A 20,162-nucleotide genomic window follows, 5' to 3' on the forward strand; every position below is an offset into this window, starting at 1 on the left:
TCGCAACGCTCTACAACGTCAGGGTGACGGATGACACGCGAGGCGTACTTGGGTTCTGCTGGGTCGGAGTCTTTTTTTGGACCGGTAGCAGGTTTTCAGGGCTGCGTGGCGAGCGGCGGCGGCGGCGGCGCTGCTCTTCACAACCTCTTCACACTTCTCCGGCTTGTGTCAACAACACTGTGACTCAGTGAGCCATTCATATGCTGCTACAGATGGCGCCATCCCTCTTCTTCAGCGCGGCTGCTGACATGATTCATGGGGCTCTGTGTCTTGATTTAGGGTCTCTTTCATATTTCTTCTAACCCACGGCACAGATGCATTTCTCTCCCGACATCCCTGAGGCAATGACCCTGGTCTGCCAGCACCAGTGTGTGTGTGTGTGGGGGGGGGGGGGGACGACGGACTCAACACAACGCATGCATGCACAAATCCATGTGCAGCATGCACATGTATGCTGATGTGAGCTCGTATTGGCAAAGGCAAAGGAGTCAAAGTCGTCGCACCATATGGTCAACAACACAATTATCAATCAGGATTAATCAGACTATCAAAATAGTGCAAATAAGCACCAATTCCTCACTATGAGGGTGAAAAAGCATCTTAACAAACAAGAAAATAAGCCTTCATTTTACACCGTGTCACTAAAAATTAAACCCGCAGTCACCGCTGATTGTTTACCCACTCCATCTTATTTTGGCGAGTGTGTATTATATTATCCTTGTGTGTTTCCTTTCCGTTTAAGGTCAAAATTTTCCAGCAATTTAGTCTCCGCAGGCTTCAGATTGCCCTGTCGGAATACACTGCAACGAAAAAGACTGTGTGCAGTGCACCACTTCCTTATCACTCCCAGTAAATTACCTCAGGATCAGATACAGGCTGCCAACTCACAGAAACTCCACTCACCAGACACCCAGAGAGAAAGAGAGGAGGCGAAAGTAAAAGACGAGGGGAGGGAGGAGAAGAAGAAGAAGAGGAAAAAAAAGTGTTAGGACATGACAAGAGGAGGAGAGAGGCCCCCGCGGAGACTGATATTCTCAGCAGCTCTCAAAGGTCATCTTCTGTTATCTAAAGATCATCTGCAGTCACCAAAGCTCACTTCTCTACACTCGGCTCAACAGCTAGAGTCAGGCGCTTGTGACTTGTCACACCTGAACATGTAAAAGCAACAGGAGAAACATGTCAGGTCGCTTGATAATAATGAAAGTGAGAGATTTATAATAATATAATAACACCTCGATAACTACTGTAGAACGGAAAATTGACAAAGAAATGAGGTAATCCATAACAAAGTAACAACAGAAGTCCACAATTAAAATGTGTTACTAAAACGTGACCAAACAAGTCCAGAATGTGGTGTTATTTTTAAATAAAGTCCATTTAAACAGACAATAAATCCAGCATCTTTTTTTGCCATACTGAAGAACGCAAACTCTACGCCAACCTGGAGTCAACGGGAATTAATAAAGAAGTGATTGACATTAAGTGTGACAATAACTCATTCCCCCGCGATGTAACCCTATCTTTTTGTTGTTGTCACTAGAGCTGAAACGATTAACCGTTTATTAATCGATTACTCAATTAATTGACAACTATTTTGATAATCGACTGATCGGTTTGAAGCTTTTTTCATGATAGAAATAAGATTTCCGATTGTTTAAGCGTCTTAAATGTGATTATTTTTTCATTTCTTTGCTCTGGATAACAAAGAAATCATCAAAAGTGAATCATTTTGGTTTGTGGACAAAACAAAGACATTTGAGAACATCATCATCATTTCCAAGTTTGACGAACACAGATCAACATTTTTTAAAGTTTTCTGATATTTTATGGACCAACCGATTAATCGAGAAAATAATCGACAGATTAATCGATCATGTAACTAGAAATAAAGGCACATGAGTACCTGTGTGACAGTCAGTGCTCAGATTCCCGATAAGATCATTTGCTCTCTCATCATCATCATCACCACCCGCCTCTTCCTCACATATACTTCAACACACAGCTATAGTGACATTAGATTAAGATGGATAAGGCCAGGGATAAGGCGACGGTGTGTATACAGTAGAACAGTACTGTATATCTGAAGCTTGCGTACCACTGGTGGTACACGTACGACAGTTTGAGAACCCTGCGTGCCATTGCTGCAGGCAGCTGTGCTCACAGGACAGTCGGGCGGCGACACTCGTCGTTACGACTGTGAACTGTTGAATGAGATTGGAACAGTGCGGCCGGTTAATCTGGGGGAATCTCGTAACGGCCGCTGCGGCGGCAGTAAAACAGGTGGCCTCGGAGACTTGTTACTTCAACAGCTTGTAAAGGAGAAAGAAGCCATGATTAAAACTCCTCTGGATGCAGGCGGCGGGCGGCGGGCGGCTCCTTCACGCGCACCCAGGGACTCTGGCTGCCTCGACTCCTCTCCGCCGCGGCGGAACCGAGCAGATGGCAAGCGTATGCGGCGCTCATGCATGTCATCATCACCTTCATTAGCTGAAGGTGACATATGACATCATCTGGCCCGTGTGCATTACGGGGGCCAGAAAGCGTTGCTTTCTTCTTCTTTTTTTATTGCCGCACCTCTCAAGGTTGTTGATGGGAGGCACTGTGAGTAATCACACACACACACACACACACTTTCTGCTGGCTACTCCTCCTCCAGCCTCCCCCGTTTCCCACCACCTCACAGCATTAAGGTAAATAAGGGCTTCCAGCAGAGAGCCAATGAGCACAGGCCAGTGAGCAGAGATGCATGTTTGTGTTGCCTTCCTCCCAGGACCCTGCTCGTTTATCTTGGCTGTCAGGTAAAGGGCAGACTCAGAGAAGGTGAAACTTTTTTTTTTTTTAATAAGGCTGACTTGGTTTCCATAGAAACTACGAGACAACACATCGGAGGCAATGATAGGAGAGCAAACTGTGAGTCTCAAGGCATCCCGCGGCGCGGCGCGCTGTTATTGGAGACATTTGTGTTTACGTCAAAGAAATGAAGAGAGCTATTTAGATTCATTGTCCGGGAGCCTCCAGACCCGGACCTTTCACTGTGAGAGGGGAGATTAACGAGGGCATATTCACGCCGAGCTTTCAGCTTAGGTCAGGAGTTAAGAGGTGCAGGGCTCCACTTATAAAGAGATGCTGTGGCCACAGACGGCACGATAAAGACAGAAAAGAAGACATTCTGGGACAATGAAATCACACTGTTGACATAAGAATATATCAAGGGAGGTGACTTTGAATTTGAATGGCTAATGTTCACACTACATTACTACTTGAGCTTGTAATTTGTATCTGAATTATTATTAATCGATTACTAAATTAATCGTCAACTATTTTGACAATTGATGAATCGGTTTGAAGCTTTTTTTCATGATTAAAACAAGATTTCTGATTGTTTCAGCTTCTTAAATGTGAATGTTTTCTGGTTTCTTTGCTCCATATAACAAAGAAATTAGGGCTGCAGCAACTCATCGATTAAAATTGATTATTAAAATAGTTCGCGACTCATTTAATAATGGATTCGTTGGGTCTACGTTATTACACATACAGTTGCTAGCGCCAATAAGCTGGATGCCGACCGCCGTAACAGAAGTAGAAGAAGAAGAGAACCAATGCGAGGCAGAGAGAAAAAATAACAAGTCGCCAAATGTATGGATTGGTATGTTGGTGCATTTCCATTATACAGTTCTGTCACGACTCACTTTCCATCAGAGATAGCACCTGGTGTTTTTTTTTGACACCTGCTCTCATGAGGTTCCAAGTGAGCTGAGCCGATACTAAAATGTGACGTCAACAGACTGCCGGCCACTGATTGGTCAGCGGGTGTCGTCACTGGAAGAGTCTAGAGCGCGACGTCCGTCACAAGAATCAAAGCGAACAATGAGGAACTGTCGATCAGTTAAAAAAATACTTAAAATCGTGAAAACATGCGTTAAACTCCAAAATCTTACTATTTAACAAAGACTCTGGTGTTTTAAGCAGCAGCACTGCCGAAAGCCGATGATTGTGAGTCGACTCACAACCCGTTGAATCTGTATTTCAGTTCAGTGACTGTGTCAGGAAGTACTGAACTGATTCTAATGATTCAGTTACACGGAAAACAACTGCTTTGACCGACACGTACACAGTAAGTATCGGTAAGACGTCCCGTTGTGTTTCTCCCCTTTTGTCGTCGTCTTCTACTCGACAACGCACAACACCCATGAAACTGGCCACAGCTCAGACACCTGGAAACGTGTTGTACCTCACATCGGACTGTTATTTTTAATTTGTTTTAATGTTCTTCTCCATTATGAAAGGACGTTAAGGGGTTAAAAAAGGAACTTTATTGCACTGAATGCTTCCCATATTGAAAAGTATCTTCCCTGTATTGTATCTAGAGACACATCGAATTGTCCTATAGGACTCGCCCCTACTGTGCAGCGCAGACAATAAATTTCAGAGTTGGCTGCGTGTAGGTGTTGCAGCCATATGTGTGTGTGTGTGTGTGTGTGCATCCATAGTCGTCCCATTCATCTTTCACCACGAGTCCACTCCCCTTCGCTTCTCTGGAGTCACCCACCCCTGTCCACCCCCACCTCACCGGAGTTGGACGTCTGCCTCCAGCATCTGGAGCAGATTGTGACCCTGCATTGTGTCTGGTAGCAGGACATTAACAGCCAAGGCCTTATTGTCAACTGTTGAGCTGTCAGAGCACACGCCCTCACCCAAGAGTGTGATATCAACCTGCCTTCATCTACTGTCGAGCACGCACACACACACACACACACACACACACGCACGATCCCCGCGGAGCACTCGTCCACTTTAGCTCGAGTATAAATCAGAGGCTGCTGGAAAAACTGAATTAAAGATCCGTACAGCAGGGGCCGAGGCGTCTTCCATTCTGGGCGAGAAAACCCTCTCTGTGGACGGGGCTCTATTTGTTTTGTCGCGAAAAAGACAAAAAGCGTTGCCCTGTGATTTAATCACAAGGACACTGTAATATTGTTTTGACAACAAAGGCAGTTTCTCACAGTTCCTCGCAGGAATGTGTCTGCGGCACAGACGAGTAAACACCAGACTAATAGAGCAGTTTCAGTAATGGACATCTACAATAAAGCTCCCGATATTTCTTTTCTTGTGTTGTTTACTGTACATGGAGCCGAAAGCACAATCCCCCAAAACACCCAGCACCACCTCGCAGTATTTTTCTTCTTATCTCTCATTGAGATAATTGTGGTATGGGGATGAATACAGAATAAAAGCTCAGTTGCCTGACGCTGAATTCAGCGCCGCTGCAGTGGCTGTGAGCGTGTCTCCTCATGAATTAGAGGCTGCGTGTCGTCTTATCGCGGACGCCTCATTTCATACCAACTTTGCGGCTACGCGAGGACCACGTCCACGTCGAGTTCTGCTCCAGAGGAGGCTTCATTTTTCTTTTGCGGGAAACAAAGGCTCTTGTATCTTTGCATCATTGTCTCGGTTTATCTTGCAGCTGCAGGGTTTTATTTGACAGTGTGTGGCGCCTTCTGTTCCCCACTCATTTGTTAACTAAACATGTTTCCCCATTTACTGCCACAAAGTGAAAAATGGAGTAGTCGTTAAGTATTCATTACCTGTGTAATTTGTGTATGCACTTTCTTCACTCCAACTTTGGCTGCGTCAAACTTTTTACGCGACACAAACACACAAACCGGCTGTTTTCGGTGTAACTGAATCATTAGAATCGGTTCATTATAAAAGAGTTGTTCTGCACCGTTCGGTTTGATTCTCGTGTCGCACGTCACACTCGTGACTCTTCCAGTGACGACACTCTCTGACCGACCATTGGCCAGCAGTTTGTTGACGACACACTTTAGTATCGGCTTACAGAGCAGGTACAATCGCTGATGGAAAAGCAAAAAAATAAACCTGAGTCGAGACGATTTGAGTCGTGCCAGAACAGTATAAAGGAAAAATGCCAATATAGAGGACAGTAGAGCTTTCAACAACGATTATTTTCAAAATCGATTAATCTGTTGATTATTTTCACAATTAATCGAGTAATCGTTTGGTCCATAAAAAAAAAAAAGTACTAGGTACTATCTCTAATGGAAAAGCAAAAAAATGAATCACAAAACAGTAGAGTCGAGCCAAGTAAAGCTAAGAGTGTATAATGATAAAGCACCAAAAGGACGACATGTGCTCAGAGCTCCCTCTGCTTACTTCAAAAGGTCTGATACCCATCTAGGTGGTTTATTTTGAACTAGTTTTGAGGTTCGCACATGAACTTCCCCCTTTCCCCAAGTTGGAATTTGGAATATAAAGTGGCGGCAAACGACACAATGAGTAAATAACGCAAGTAATCGCTCAACATGTGAGAGGTGGTGGAAGCGGCTCTTTTAGCGATATAGCTGTTGTGTGCATTTCTTATGCAGACAACGTCAAAGTTGGCCCTGCACACACTGACGTCCCCGAGTGAGTCATCTGTCCGACTTGAAGATCGTCGTTAGATCGTTATGTGATTGAGGGGGAGAGAGAGAGAGAGAGAGAGAGAGAGAGAGAGAGAGAGTTACAATTACATAAAAGATGGGACATTGGTTGGTCTCACGCCGCGTCGGTTCGTCTTTTTTACGGCACAGTTCGTCTCGCTGGCAGCTACTGAAGCAACATCAGGGATAATATCTGAACACAAATAAGTGACAGCTCCGCTTTCCACGGAGCGAGATTGAAAACATATCTGTTCAGAGCAATCTTGCATAATTCAAAAACCGGGTGGAGGGAGCAAGTGGGGGGGGCAGAAGCTGAGAGAGATGCTTTCACACACCCACACACACACACACACACACACACGAACCCATGTGCGCATACAAGAGGGATTTATGAACTCAATTTAGTCAGCCAGACAGACTTCTTGATTCTGTCACTTGGGATAATCGTCAGGATGTGGTACTCAGGCCGAGCCCCTGCGTCTAAACCCAGGCAGGATATAAGGTCATGTTGGAGTGGAACTCTAGCCATGCAGCACCCAGACCTCAAGTGCTCCAGTGGTTTTGTGGTTATCAGCAGTAGCCAGCTGTCGCAATTCAGAGGAGCTCTTCAAGAACGTCCCTATTCCTCTTCCTCTGCCTCCACACCACCACCACCACCATCTCCCTCCCTCCCTCCCTCCCTCTCTCTTAATCAAAACTGTCCAATCAGCCCTCACCTTCTCTCATTTGTCTTATTTTAGCATGCGTGTGAATTATTGTCTGCTGCTAGTTTCTCAGGATTCAATCCTAGAGTGAGACGCACCAAAAAAAAGGAAAAGGAGAAAAACTATTATGCTGCCTGGTGTCGGGAGCCTCGTTCCTGAGAGAACACTCGAAAATATACCCAGTTGGTTTCCAAACAGCAGAGGAAGCAGGGAGGGAGAGTGGAAAAAAAACAAAACAACAAACCCTCAGCTATATTTGAATGTAACTTTATAAACGGTTGGTAGCCTTTGAGAATCACTGGTACTTTTTATTTCAAGTTGTTTTTTCACAGGACGGCGAGGGAAACAACTCTCTCACTTTCTCGCCTGAGAGCGACTCCGAGGACAGCTGTGCATAATATATTTATTATACATGTTTTAAAAGGTTATTCCGTCCCATTCAAAGAAAATAATAAAAATAAATTAGGTCATTTCATCGACACAAAATGAAACGCGGAGGAGGAGGTGGTGAGATGTTCTCTGCTGCATCTGTTTATCGTTTGAATTTCACTCTGTCTGTCACTGTCGGGGACGACGTGGATAAGAACATCCACTCCACGGCACAGATCATCAAAAGTGATGCAGAGGAGCAGTGGAGTGATCAGCAATCTGGCATGTTACTGCTCTGTCTGTGTGTGTGTGTGTGTGTATGTGTGTAAGTGAGCTCTTAACCCAAAGTTAAGAGCTCCACCTGCTGGCCAACGGCGAGCCCACCACCCACAGTGGTTTTATTGGACGCAACACCACCAGCTTTGTCAGCAGCTTTATTAATGGATAAAGAATGTGGGCAATATCAGTGTGCGCCGAACACAGAGAGCCAACGGTGACGCTGTGACGCTGAGAAGAGGCCGCACACATGCAGATTCTCCCGGCTTTCTGTGGGAGGGATTCAAAATGAAGCCATTACTCTTCATGTTCGTGATTTTGGAGAAAAGTGTCTCCACTTCCTCATCGTTTGCGGCTCCGCAGAAGACGCGCATTTGTAAACAATAGTAATGACTGAAATCAATTGTTTTACTTTAACATTTTCTTTTCATGCAAATGTTAACGTAACACCAAAGTGTTGCTTTTAAAGGAGACTTTCATGTTTTGATATTTGATATCTAAAACAGTTGTGTTATTGATTACACACACAATAGATTTTACACAAGAGGGATGTTTGATTTGGGTAAAATAATTGTTTTCAAGCTTCAGGCCAATATTTGTTGTGTTGTGTTATTGATTCCAAACAAGATAGAGCATGAGACACCACTAAAATATGAAATACTGTGCTGCAAATCATGAATGAAATAAATACATTATATCTACTCTTCAAATAACAAAGCCTTTAAGATTAATTATCATTAATATAAATCCAGAGGAGCACTCCCTTATCCTGGAGGCTCACACCTGCAGAGGCCACAAGCTGAAAAGAGGTTGAGAAGCAGAGCAATATTTTATTCTTCAGCACGTGCCGGCACCTGATGGGAACACAATGTGGGCTTCACAGTGAGGTGCCAAAAAATTCTCAAGTGACAAAGCACGTTTTCCCTCTGCAGGCTGGGATTAACCCGAGGCTACAATCACGTTTTCATTTGAAAAAAAAATGGCCCGAAAATGAGTTCGGCTGCACGTCAGACGTCATCTTGAAAGTGGAAATATAATCACGTGGACATTCACGCGGAGGCAACAGCACCGTCATGAGGCGACTGCAAACAGAGACGCAGAGGAGTTGAAAAAGTGCTGGAAAAACTCGAGTCATTCAGTGGTTTAAACGGGATAAATGCTCCTGCGCTGCCTCTGTATACACACAACCGCTGCCTTCATTCACACCTGATAGCGTCACATTGTTTCTGTTCACAGACACCAAACAAAGGCAAAACAACTAAAAGTCACAGCTTTAAAGCACAAACAGTTGTTCAAACCAGAGTCTGCCACAGTTTTATTCATTTATATTCTAGCTTATATTTTAGTTATCATTTTTTTTCTGGTCTTTCTCACAAATAGAGTATTTATTTATTTGGAGGAGCTCATGGCCAAGCAGAGAGGAAACTATGTACCGGTGTTTCTCCAACTCTCTCCTCTCTGGCGACACAGACGCTGATTCGCCGGCTTCCTGCAACGGCGTGAGTGAAGTTACCGTAATAACCACACGTTGGCTTTGACGTGCGGCTTCTCATTTCTCCAATAGCACAAAGCGTTGGGTAATTACGGTAATGCAAAGTGCACTAGCACAAACGCGCCGTCTGCAACACGCTCGGTGTTAAAGGGTCGTCACCATGTAAATGGCTGCGTTACCCCTGAGCAAAGTCACCACTCATTGATAATTTAACACTCTAAATTGACCCGAGACACATCCTGTGTATTCCGAGTGCTGTCCCCACTCCCACAGTTCTCTGGGACTCATTTACTAAACAAAAAAAAAAGATGCTTATACAAACTCATCTCCATTCCGTTCCTTTAAGGTGTGTCATTTCATTTAAACCAGAGGTCTCAAACTCGCGGGCCGCGGGCCACATGCTGCCCTGCACTTAATGTCAACTTATAACGGAGCTATTTCTGTATGTTTTTCATTTTGCACTCTTATTGTGAACTATATCTGGTTCCATGTCAACACAGACACTTTTATTTTGAAGTTCTGTCATCAGCAACATTGTTGTTGAGCTGTCATGATGGAATATGATATCATTTTAAGCTCATGTTGCCCAACAGTTGTTAATTTTTTCACTTGAGTGGCCCCCTACAGGCCAGACCACACACTCTGTGGCCCCAAGGTTATTTGAGTTTGAGACCCCTGATTTAAACCAACGCAAACTTTACTCTCTTGTCCCGTGTGTGCATGACAGTGAAAATATTTGACATGTGAACTGAGACGACAGATAACAACGCAGTCAAACGCGGCACAGAACAGAACTGACTTGACTTTCAACACTCTGCGACTCCAATTCTCTTATTACCCATGCGATTAACCGCTTCTGGATTAACCCGGGCAGCAGAGAGACACAGGAAGAGGTCAAAGGTCAGCGCTCCGACAGCCGCTCCAGCACGAGCCGTGGCCTCATAGACAAAAAAAAGGCCACGCTCAAATCTGCCCGCGTGACTCAAAGCAGCTTCTCGGCAACACAGTGCAGCGTCATCATGCCGTCGTATCGTCGCTCCTCCATGTTCAAATTACATGTGAGGTTAGTTGCTTTATCATGTTTTGTTTTTTTTTTACAGATGTACTTAATTAGAAAAGAAAAAACAAGGCTCTTTTTTTTTGAAAATATAAACACAAACACCTGCGTGTTGGCAGTCGGGAGACAGACGGCAGGTGGGGATGAATTAAAGCGAGTCTGCACTGGAGGAGGTAACCATGAATAAAACATCGCGCTCACACTGGTCCAAAGCTGTGGCTTTTTAGCACCGAGACAAACTCCTGATTGTTCTCTCCCCCATTGAGAGGGGAGAGAAATAAAAATAAAATAAAAAAAAATCACAAACTAAAATAGTCGCTCATGCTCACACGCATGTTTTAGGTTCAGGTGTCAAAGTGAATTATGAATAAAATGTGCAGCAGCTGAAAAGGCACCAGCGTCACTGTGATCTCATTCAATGACTAATGCTATTTAGTTTTATAAGAAAAAAAGCATGTAGAAGGTATGTGTGTGTGTGTCTATGCGTGCCTGTGTGTGTATTTGTTATCTTTTGGCATAAACACTTATCTTGTCAGGACCAATTCACCTCTTGGAGACCAAAACCTGGTCCTAATCAGGCAGAACCTCATTTCTGAGGAAGTTTAGAGGCAACGTATGGGGAACTGGGGTTCGGTTCAATAAGGTTTTGGTTACACAGTCCATAAATATAGTGTCCTAAAGCTTGATTTTCAAATCTGTCTTCATTTTATAAACGTCAGAGACTACAGACACAACAAACAAAGGACAAACTAGACCAGGGGCGTCAAAAACATATGGCCCGTGGGCCAGTACTGGCCCATTAGAAGGTCCGGTCCGGCCCGCAGGATGAATTTGTGAAGATTTCACATTATGATTAGATTCTAATGCTGTATTTTTCAGTTCCCAATACCTGTGACTAAAGATTGTGTGCCTTTGTAGATCCACTGTGATCTGTAAGTTGTGTATATGGTAAAGTAAGGCATACAATTGTTGAAATTGCACTAATTTAATAGGATGTTCATAATATGTTTTGTAAAAAAGATACTTCAAATTCATGTAAAACAAAGGGAAACATTAGGAGTCCTTGTTGTTTATAGGTTATTAAGCTATTATTTTACTGGTCAGCCACTGTATCTGGCCCCTGGAACTAAAATTAGTTTGACACCCCTGAACTAGACGATCTAAAATGGAAAACTATGTGGAAATGTGTGAGCCTTGTTCAGATGAAGATGATGGTGTCTTCCAGTGAAAGAAAAAAAGATTACAGTCCACAGTTTGAGGAATGTTTCACTCTTCTTCCTCTTCTTCCTTCTTTTTTTTTTTAATCTCTGGCTGTCCACACTCATAAATCACAAGAACTTTTTAATCCGTCTTGCAGTTTGACAAATGTGAGGTTTGTAACGAGTCAACTCCCAACACCAGTGCATTGATGCTGGATATATATATATATATATATATATGTATATATACACATACATATACATATGACGACATCTGCCATCTTACTTCATTGTAAATACAGTGTTTGTGTTTGTTTGTTTTGCACATCTCCTTGTCTTCATGTTCACTCTCACTGGTGGAGACCAAAAACAGAGCTAAAAGAATGAATGTCGGTCCACATCTTCCTTTAATCTGGTAACTGTTTGAATGGGAAACGTTGATAAGTGGTTACAGCCCGTTTCCATTGAAGCCCAGTGCTTTAGTTAATATATAAAATGATTATCTCACATTCTTGCTGTGAGCACATTAAGAGCCTGAATGCTCTGGGATGATTCCAGGTAAAAGGAGGCTGTTGGAAAACGCTAGACACTGTTATGAGGACAGAATAATAACTTGACTTTTTTTTCCCCCTCGTTCCACAATGAGTGTGTAAGCGAAGGACAAATCAGGAGACACGAGAAAAACAGACGGAAAGAATAAGAGAATATGCTCAACCCGAATCCCTCATGTACATCCACATCCACAGACACTGAGATGAAAGCCGTTTGTGTTCTTTCCTCTATGATCTTATCTGATTGTTCTTTATCTTTTTGTTTACCAGGGACCCAGATGAGGGCGTGCGTCAAATCACACTTTAAATCTGCAGTAAGTCTCCCTTGTCATGTCTTTTTGTGTGTGTGTGTGTGTATGTGAGCGCTTGTCCTTTTTGTTTCTTTGATTAAATAAAGCAAAGCTGCGGTGTAAGTCGTCACTTTAAGACCTGGAAACAATCAGTGCCACCAGCACATGCAACGAGCTCTTATGAAATGCACTTTAGCACACACACTCGGAGAACTACCACACACGGAGCCACTGAACCAATCGTTTAAGGTCTCTGAGGCCTCGGTAAGCTTCTGTAAATCAGCCACTGCCCCCCCCCCTCTCTCAGTGGATGCTGGGTTATGACCCACAGGCAAGAGGTTATTTATTACTTTTGTCTCAGCTTGTGTTGACTTCCAGACTCTCATCTTATGGTTCTAGGCTAATGGAAATCAGTGCAGGGCTGTAGATCTGCAGGAAGCCCGCTGAAGCTGCAGGGAGTTGCATCTCTCGATTCTCTGGCTTTTATTTTGATAAGAACTGAATCAAACTGAAAATCCGTGTTTGGACCCGAGGTGAAAGAGCCTCTATAAAACCAACCCTGTTCCCACCAGTTTGGCACCATTGGGGGTACAAAGTATGTACGGGCATTTCAAGCAAAAAAATCTGCCATGATTATTTAGCAGATATTTTTAAGATTCTAAACTCCAGCATGTGAGCGACGGTGAAAATAAGGCAGGTTTCACAGCGTGTTGAGCTAAGAGCGAGATGCATTCAAGGATCCTGGTCAATTTCATGACTTCAACATTATCTACTGCATGTTAAGCTTAAAAAAAAACACATGTATATACATGTATATATGTATATTTGTATGTATATATATATACATACAAATATACATATATACACACACACACATATATATACATACATATATACATACATACATACATACATACATACATATAAATATATACATAAATATATAGATACATAAATAAAAGAGGTTTCTTGAATGCATCTTGGATGTCAATTTTGTAAATTATGTTCCCATTTAGGGGAAAATAGAAGATAAAAACCCATCACATGTGTGTGTGGAGACCAGTGTGGATTAACTGCTTGTGAAAATCTTCAAAAGTGGGAGTTTGATTTACAAATGGAAGATTAAATCCATTTTTTATATACAGTCTTACAGTCTATGCTTGTGATAAAACAGCCACATGCGAAGAAGAAGAAATAAGCCCTTTATTGTTACCCTTTGTTTACTGTGTTGCATTCTCCTTCATGGGATTTGTTGCCAGGCTGCGCTGTGTCGCTGGTATGACTTCATGCTATTTGCGTAGCCGACACAGCTGTCACCATCTACCCGACAACCATCGCCAGATCGGGATGTTTTGTTTTAAAACCGTGGCACCATGGCGATCGGTAACATCTACTGGTGAGACTAAATACTGCCACAAATTGGAACTACGGTGGCCTTCGTTTACCAGGAAAAAAAAAATGGCTGTTTTGTCCCTGCAGGCTGCCGTAGAAACACGGCTGCCTCCGTGAAGCAAGACCCTCACCTCGGGTTCACATCACCGGCTTATTCTAAGGCAACAAACACCAAAACAATTTATATTTTAAAGCGATCGCACACTTATACAAACATACTTAACGGCAGTACATTATTTTCTGCCAATAAACGCTGTTAAATGTCAAGACACTAGACCTTTAAGTGCTCGTGTGAATGAGGAAAGAGTGGAGGGATGATTAAAGAGCTAAGAGCAGCCAGAGGACCATAAACATTTCCCAGAGGCTGCGGGCAGAGATGATGGACAGCCTGCAGCCCGGTCGGCCGGCCGGCCGGCCTCTTTCTCCAGCGCACGAGGAGCATTTTTTGTTCACAGCGATTACGGCGTCTCTTATCAAAGAAAATTGAGGTGTTATGTTGGGATATAACAAAAGATGAAAAGAGGAAATTGTTAACGCTGGAATGAAAGTTAACCTCCACGGCCTTGTCTCCATGGTAATGTCATTTGTGATGAGCGGAGAAAGCCAACCGCACATTTTTCAACGCGTCTGTGAATCCCCGTGGTTGCTAAGACGCCTGTGAGAGACCTTCCTTCTCCTTCAGCTCTCTCTTTCTATCTTACCTACACACAGTGGCTGTGGGAGGAAGAAGAAAAAAAAAAACACACCTCTGCAAGGCTGTCATCCTTCACAACGCACTGTCTAACCCGAACAGGCGACTCTCCAACCTCAACGCGCTTTTTGAAATATGGGCTCGCCGGCCGTTTCTGCGGCGCTGACAGCCGATGACAGTTCAGAGAGGAACAGCCACAAACACAGGATATACGAGGAGGTCCTTGACTGATGACAGCACGGGCGAGAACCAGCGCGGTGATGTAATGGAGACAAGGCCACTGACGGCTACTATGAAAGAAGAGAGTTTGTCCGCTCCACTTTACCACCATTCATATCACAGATCTATGGCTGTGGGCACCAACACCTCATAGATTAATTCTGCATTGGTGTCAGGTCGTCCTCCGTCAGGGCAGTATATATATGTGAAGCGTGCGTGTGTGTGTGTGTGTGTGTGTGTGTGTGTGTGTGTGTGTTGGACTGGGGTCAGATGGAGTACAAACAGCCACAGTGTGATCCTGACACATTGTGGCTGGAGCTTCAGGTGAAGGATTCACAAGAAAGACAGTGAGTGCAGGTGATAATAAATAAGATATTTTTCCATCTCCATCTTTCTCCATCTACCTACACCTTCTATCTATCTATCTATCTATCTATCTATCTATCTATCTATCTATCTATCTATCTATCTATCTATCTATCTACATACCTATCCATCCATTTGCCATCTATTCATCCAATCATCCATCCATCTATCCACCTTTCTATCAATTCCATCTATGCAACCATCTGTCCATCTATTTGTTTAATCATCCATCATCCACGTATCTATCTATCTATCTATCCATCCATCCATCCATCCATCCATCCATCTATCTATCTATCCATCCATCTGTCCTATCTACATACCTATCCATCCATCTGTCCATCTATTCATCCAATCATCCATCCATCCATCCATCTATACATACATCCATCTGTCCGCCTATCTACCTACCCATCCATCCATCCATCCATCTATCCACCTTTCTATCATTCCATCTATGCATCCATCTGTCCATCTATTTGTCTAATCATCCATCATCCACATTTCTATCTATCTATCTATCTATCTATCTATCTATCCATCCATCCATCCATCCATCCATCCATCTGTCCTATCTACATACCTATCCATCCATCTGTCCATCTATTCATCCAATCATCCATCCATCCATCTATACATACATCCATCTGTCCGCCTATCTACCTACCCATCCATCCATCCATCCATCCATCCACCTTTCTATCATTCCATCTATGCATCCATCTGTCCATCTATTTGTCTAATCATCCATCATCCACATTTCTATCTATCTATCTATCTATCTATCTATCTATCTATCTATCTATCTATCTATCTATCTATCTATCTACCCATCCATCTGTCCTCTTACCTATCCATTTAGATATATGTCCGTCTGTCCTCCTATTTATCCATCTAACTATCCATCCATCCATCTGTCCATCTATCTAATGAAAGACACACACAAATGCAAAACCACACACACAAGCATTTATCATCCATCCATTCACAGAGTGTCTGCAGAGACAAGATGTCGATAAAACTCAAAGATCTAGCCGTCGTTGGGTTTTTTTTTTCAAGCTACATCTTCATATTGGTTTTGAATGAAACCTCGTCTTCGTCCTTTTTTTAAAAATCGCCCAGTGTAAAAACTTCAGAAATCCTCACTGACAAACGTTATTCTGGTTCTTCTGGAAACATCTCAGCGTGGCGGCGGATGGTGCGACAGTTTGTGGTCCACAAATGAACCGGCTGGTATTATTATAATTATTATTATTATTATTGGTATTGTGGACCATGTGTCGTATCGTGAGGAAACCGCGTGATCCCCACCCCCTAAACTTGACAGCGTACATTTCTTACATATGTGACTCATCTGAAACTCACCTTTTCACGATGTCCGTTCCGTTCCAGCAGGAGAGCCCGTCACTGGAGACCAGCTCGCTCACACACAGCTGATCGGCCAGGCCACCGTAGTAGGTGCGATAGTGACGCAGAGTTCTCAGGAGGTCCCTGAAAAAAGAAGCCACATGGAGTGAAGCCACACAGATAATGAGTTCTACTACAGCTGGATCTCGTCTCTCACAAGCGTACCTTCTCCTGACAGCAAGCGAGTCTCCAAACACTTTAACAGGAGCTTTGAGAGGCAGGGATTCTCTGCTGCTGCTGCTGCTGCTGCTGCTGCTGCTGCTGTGCTGGCTGCTCAGTGACTGTGTTGACTTCCTGCTTGGCGGGCCACACAGTCTGTGCACCTATTACCCACAGAGACAGACACATATTTAGGTTCCAAACACAACAGGAGTGGAAACGTTGCAATTTCAGACTTGTGCAAATCTTGTCGAACTGAGCCGGTGCATGACAAAGTGGCCTCATTTCAGTGGCGGGAAGGACCGGCGTTTACACCGGGGCCATTAGTGCAGCCAAGCTCATCATCCCCACTCTGTGAACGCACTGCATGTGCAGCATCTCAAGTGGAGCAGTCACTATGTGTGGCCACTAGATGGAGCCGTGGTGCCTCAGTAAGGGCAGCACTGACAGTGGAGTTCAGGGACAAATCCACTTTGTTGCACACGAAAAATATGAATGAATGAATGAATGAAAAGTATTAGAATAAAACTATTTAAATGAAAGACATGAATAAGCAATACCTAAACACTTATTTAGTGTTATTATTCCATAATTTGAATTACACATACAGTTTTTCCTCATGTTAGGTAATAGTTAGTTAATTTAGGCAGGTCAAATGTGAGTGTTTTCATTTCAATGATTTTTAAGTACAAGTCTTCCCCAAAGATTTTATGAAAAAAAAGTGAATTTCTATATTAGAGCTGCAACTAGTGATTATTTTCTAAATCGTTTGGTCCACAAAATGTCAAACCTGGAAATGAAGAGGTTCTCAAACGTCTTGTTTTTGTCCCCAAAACAAAATGATTCACTTTTAATCATTCCTTTGTTATTTGGAGCAAAGAAACGAAGATAATATTCACATTTAAGAAGCTGAAACGATCAGAAATCTTGTTTTTAATCATGAAAAACGCTTCAAACCAATGAATCGATTATCAAAATAGCTGACGATGAAACACTTGTTTCAGCTCTAGTTTAAAATAGAAACAGATGCTCACTGGAGTCAAAGGTGATATAGAGATATTTAAAAAGATCATGGGGACATACTTTCCTGTATGATACAAATGATAAAGACTGGATTTGTATTTGTTTGTTTTTTTCCACCACACCTTTACACACTTGGTTCGACACGGTCGAATAAATGAGAAGTAAAAACAAAAATAAGATAAACAAAGACGTTACAAGTGAAAATAAAGATGTCACACTCTGTCTTTTATGGATGGCGATGACAGAGTTTGGGTTAGTTTGGGTCTGAGCCTGGGGATTAAGCTGCTGACACTCCGGGTTTCTCCTCCTCCTCGGTCTGGTTCCCGACCGCCTCGGCGCTGCCCACATGGAAGTCTTAATGAAGACTTTAGGGCCCGCTCTGTTGTCGACGGTTTGTGCAATTTTGAAGCAATTTATCGTCTATCTCACCACCATAGATCTCTCTGACACGCTGCTAAAAGTGTAATTCCGTAGTAAAAAAAACAGACTTGACTGAAATGCTTTATCCTTTATCTTTTCCACTATTTACCCCCAATTTACTGGTGTTCTATGTGAGGCATAGATCATATAACAGACAGTCTGCTGCATGAGGCCAGCCTGGAAGAAAGAAAATATTTAATAGCCACCAGGGGGCAAAAAAGAGGCATGTTTGAATGGAAGTCAATGGGGAAATGAGCCTCAGTAAAGTAAAGTAAAGTAAAGTATGATAAGTTAATGGTTTCATTGACCAGCTTCACGTTGTCTTCAATAGAGCAAAATGTTAATTTTGTCAATTTTAGTCGGTTTAGAGGAAAATAGAGGATAAAGCAAGTATCTTCCAAAAGTTGCCAAATCCAACTCTTGAGGCCTAAAAATTCTATATACATATGGACTATTACTGAACTCCACTGACCTGTGCCAAGAGGCGGGCTCCATTTTTCTGCGCGTGTCCAACAGCGTCGCGGATAAGCGTGTGGACTCCCAGAAGCACTTGCTCCAGATCCTGCGGCCCCTGCATGCGTGCGGACAGACCCTCCAGAGAGCCCACAAACTCCCTCCAGTGGACGTCGATCTCGGCCAGGCTGGCCAAGCAGCCGCGCATCACGTTCAGGCAGTAGCCCATGCACGGCTTGGACTCGGTTAAACCCTGTAAAAACATGTCACATGACTCTGTCAGTGCGTGATTCTTAACGACGACGAGCAGAACACACAGCGAACAGAGTGCGGCACCTGGCAGTGGGGGCAGTAGTGCATCTTGAGCAGGGCGCGTCTGCACTCGCGGCTCAGCTGCAGGTGGTCCGTCGTGTTGATGACCTCGATGCCGAGGTGCAGCGCCTGAAGGAGGAGCTTCCCGGAGACGCCGGAGCGGGCGATCTGATCGGCCAGCACGCCCGGCGCCGCCCCGAACGGCCTCACGTCGCGCCTCGACGATCTCACGCACTCGGCGTAACCCGGCGACGGTTCGCCGAGCGCGGGGTTGGCGAGGTGATGATAGACGAGCGGGAAGAGGGCGTCGAAGAACCGCTGCACCAGCTCGTCCACGCTGAGCTCAGAGCCCAGCAGGAAGAGGCTGATGTCGGTGAAGAGCTCCCGCACGGGGCCCGCGGTGCGATCGGCCACGCTGCGGTGCAAACCCTGGAGGACGGCGTTGGTGTGATTCTCCGCCTGCCACATCAGGACCTCAAAGGTCTCTGCGGGAACAGCAGGAGACACAGAGAGAGAGAGACAAGAGAAGATGATAAGACTCCAGCTCATTCCAACTTATTATCCTTTTTTTAAATGGCTTCAAAGAGAAGTTGTCCCTGCTCCCCTGATGAGATTTAAAGAAAAATCTGTTTTATCACACTGGAAATCACCGCACTGTAATATGAACAGAAGAGAAGAGAAGAGAAGAGAAGAGAAGAGAAGAGAAGAGAAGAGAAGAGAAGAGAAGAGAAGATTGACATGAGGTGGTGGAAAGGTTAATAGAGATTTAAGAAACTGCACAAATCTATTCCTCGGAGAACAAGCCATTATTATAATTTCCACACATTTGCATGCAGCACACACACATGCATGCGTCCCATTTCTGAACATTACTGCCCGCACACATGACAACCTCCGTGCTGCAGCTGCACAAGGACAAAATACACAACCTGGGCTACAGGCACTTTGTCTGCTGTGTTTGTGTGAGTGTAGCAACTGTGATGAAGACAATGAGTATGGAATATTGCTAAACATACAGTATATGCAAAAGTGGAAAGTAATGTAAAGTATTTTTTTAGCAGTACTGCACTTCACTACGTTTTAAATCACATCCGTTTCTGAAAAAATAATAATGATACTTAACGCACAGAAAACTTTGGCAAGAAATGAAAATTGGAGCTAATTAAGGATACAAGTTAAAGCATTTGTGACCTTTGACCCATTTTGACTTATGCATTCAATAAGTTTGCATATTATATTTCATCAGCACTTTAATTTGTAAAGTTTTGCCTTTAAATAAAAACAAGTCATGTGACATTTGTGCCCCAAACCTAACCCCACACTTTTAGCTACTAAAAATCAC

At 43.6% G+C, this 20,162-nt stretch overlaps 1 protein-coding gene across 2 annotated transcripts in view; it reads right to left on the reverse strand.

Moving 5' to 3' along the window:
- Nucleotides 1–20,162, reverse strand: part of gpc5a (glypican 5a) — a 145,533-nt gene that overhangs the window by 94,079 nt on the left and 31,292 nt on the right. The window contains exons 3-7 of one of the 2 annotated variants that reach the window (XM_058628522.1): nucleotides 18,845–19,305; nucleotides 18,528–18,761; nucleotides 16,619–16,776; nucleotides 16,412–16,537; nucleotides 7,936–8,059 (exon numbers count right to left, since the gene is read on the reverse strand). In XM_058628522.1, the coding sequence (XP_058484505.1) occupies nucleotides 7,951–8,059; nucleotides 16,412–16,537; nucleotides 16,619–16,776; nucleotides 18,528–18,761; nucleotides 18,845–19,305 (1,088 nt within the window). In that variant the 3' untranslated portion in view covers nucleotides 7,936–7,950. Of the gene's footprint in view, nucleotides 1–7,935; nucleotides 8,060–16,411; nucleotides 16,538–16,618; nucleotides 16,777–18,527; nucleotides 18,762–18,844; nucleotides 19,306–20,162 lie in introns of those variants that run through there. The other variant, XM_058628521.1, reaches the window with a different exon arrangement.

Source organism: Solea solea, chromosome 5 (genome assembly GCF_958295425.1).
Source record: "Solea solea chromosome 5, fSolSol10.1, whole genome shotgun sequence".
Classification (NCBI taxonomy): domain Eukaryota; kingdom Metazoa; phylum Chordata; class Actinopteri; order Pleuronectiformes; family Soleidae; genus Solea; species Solea solea.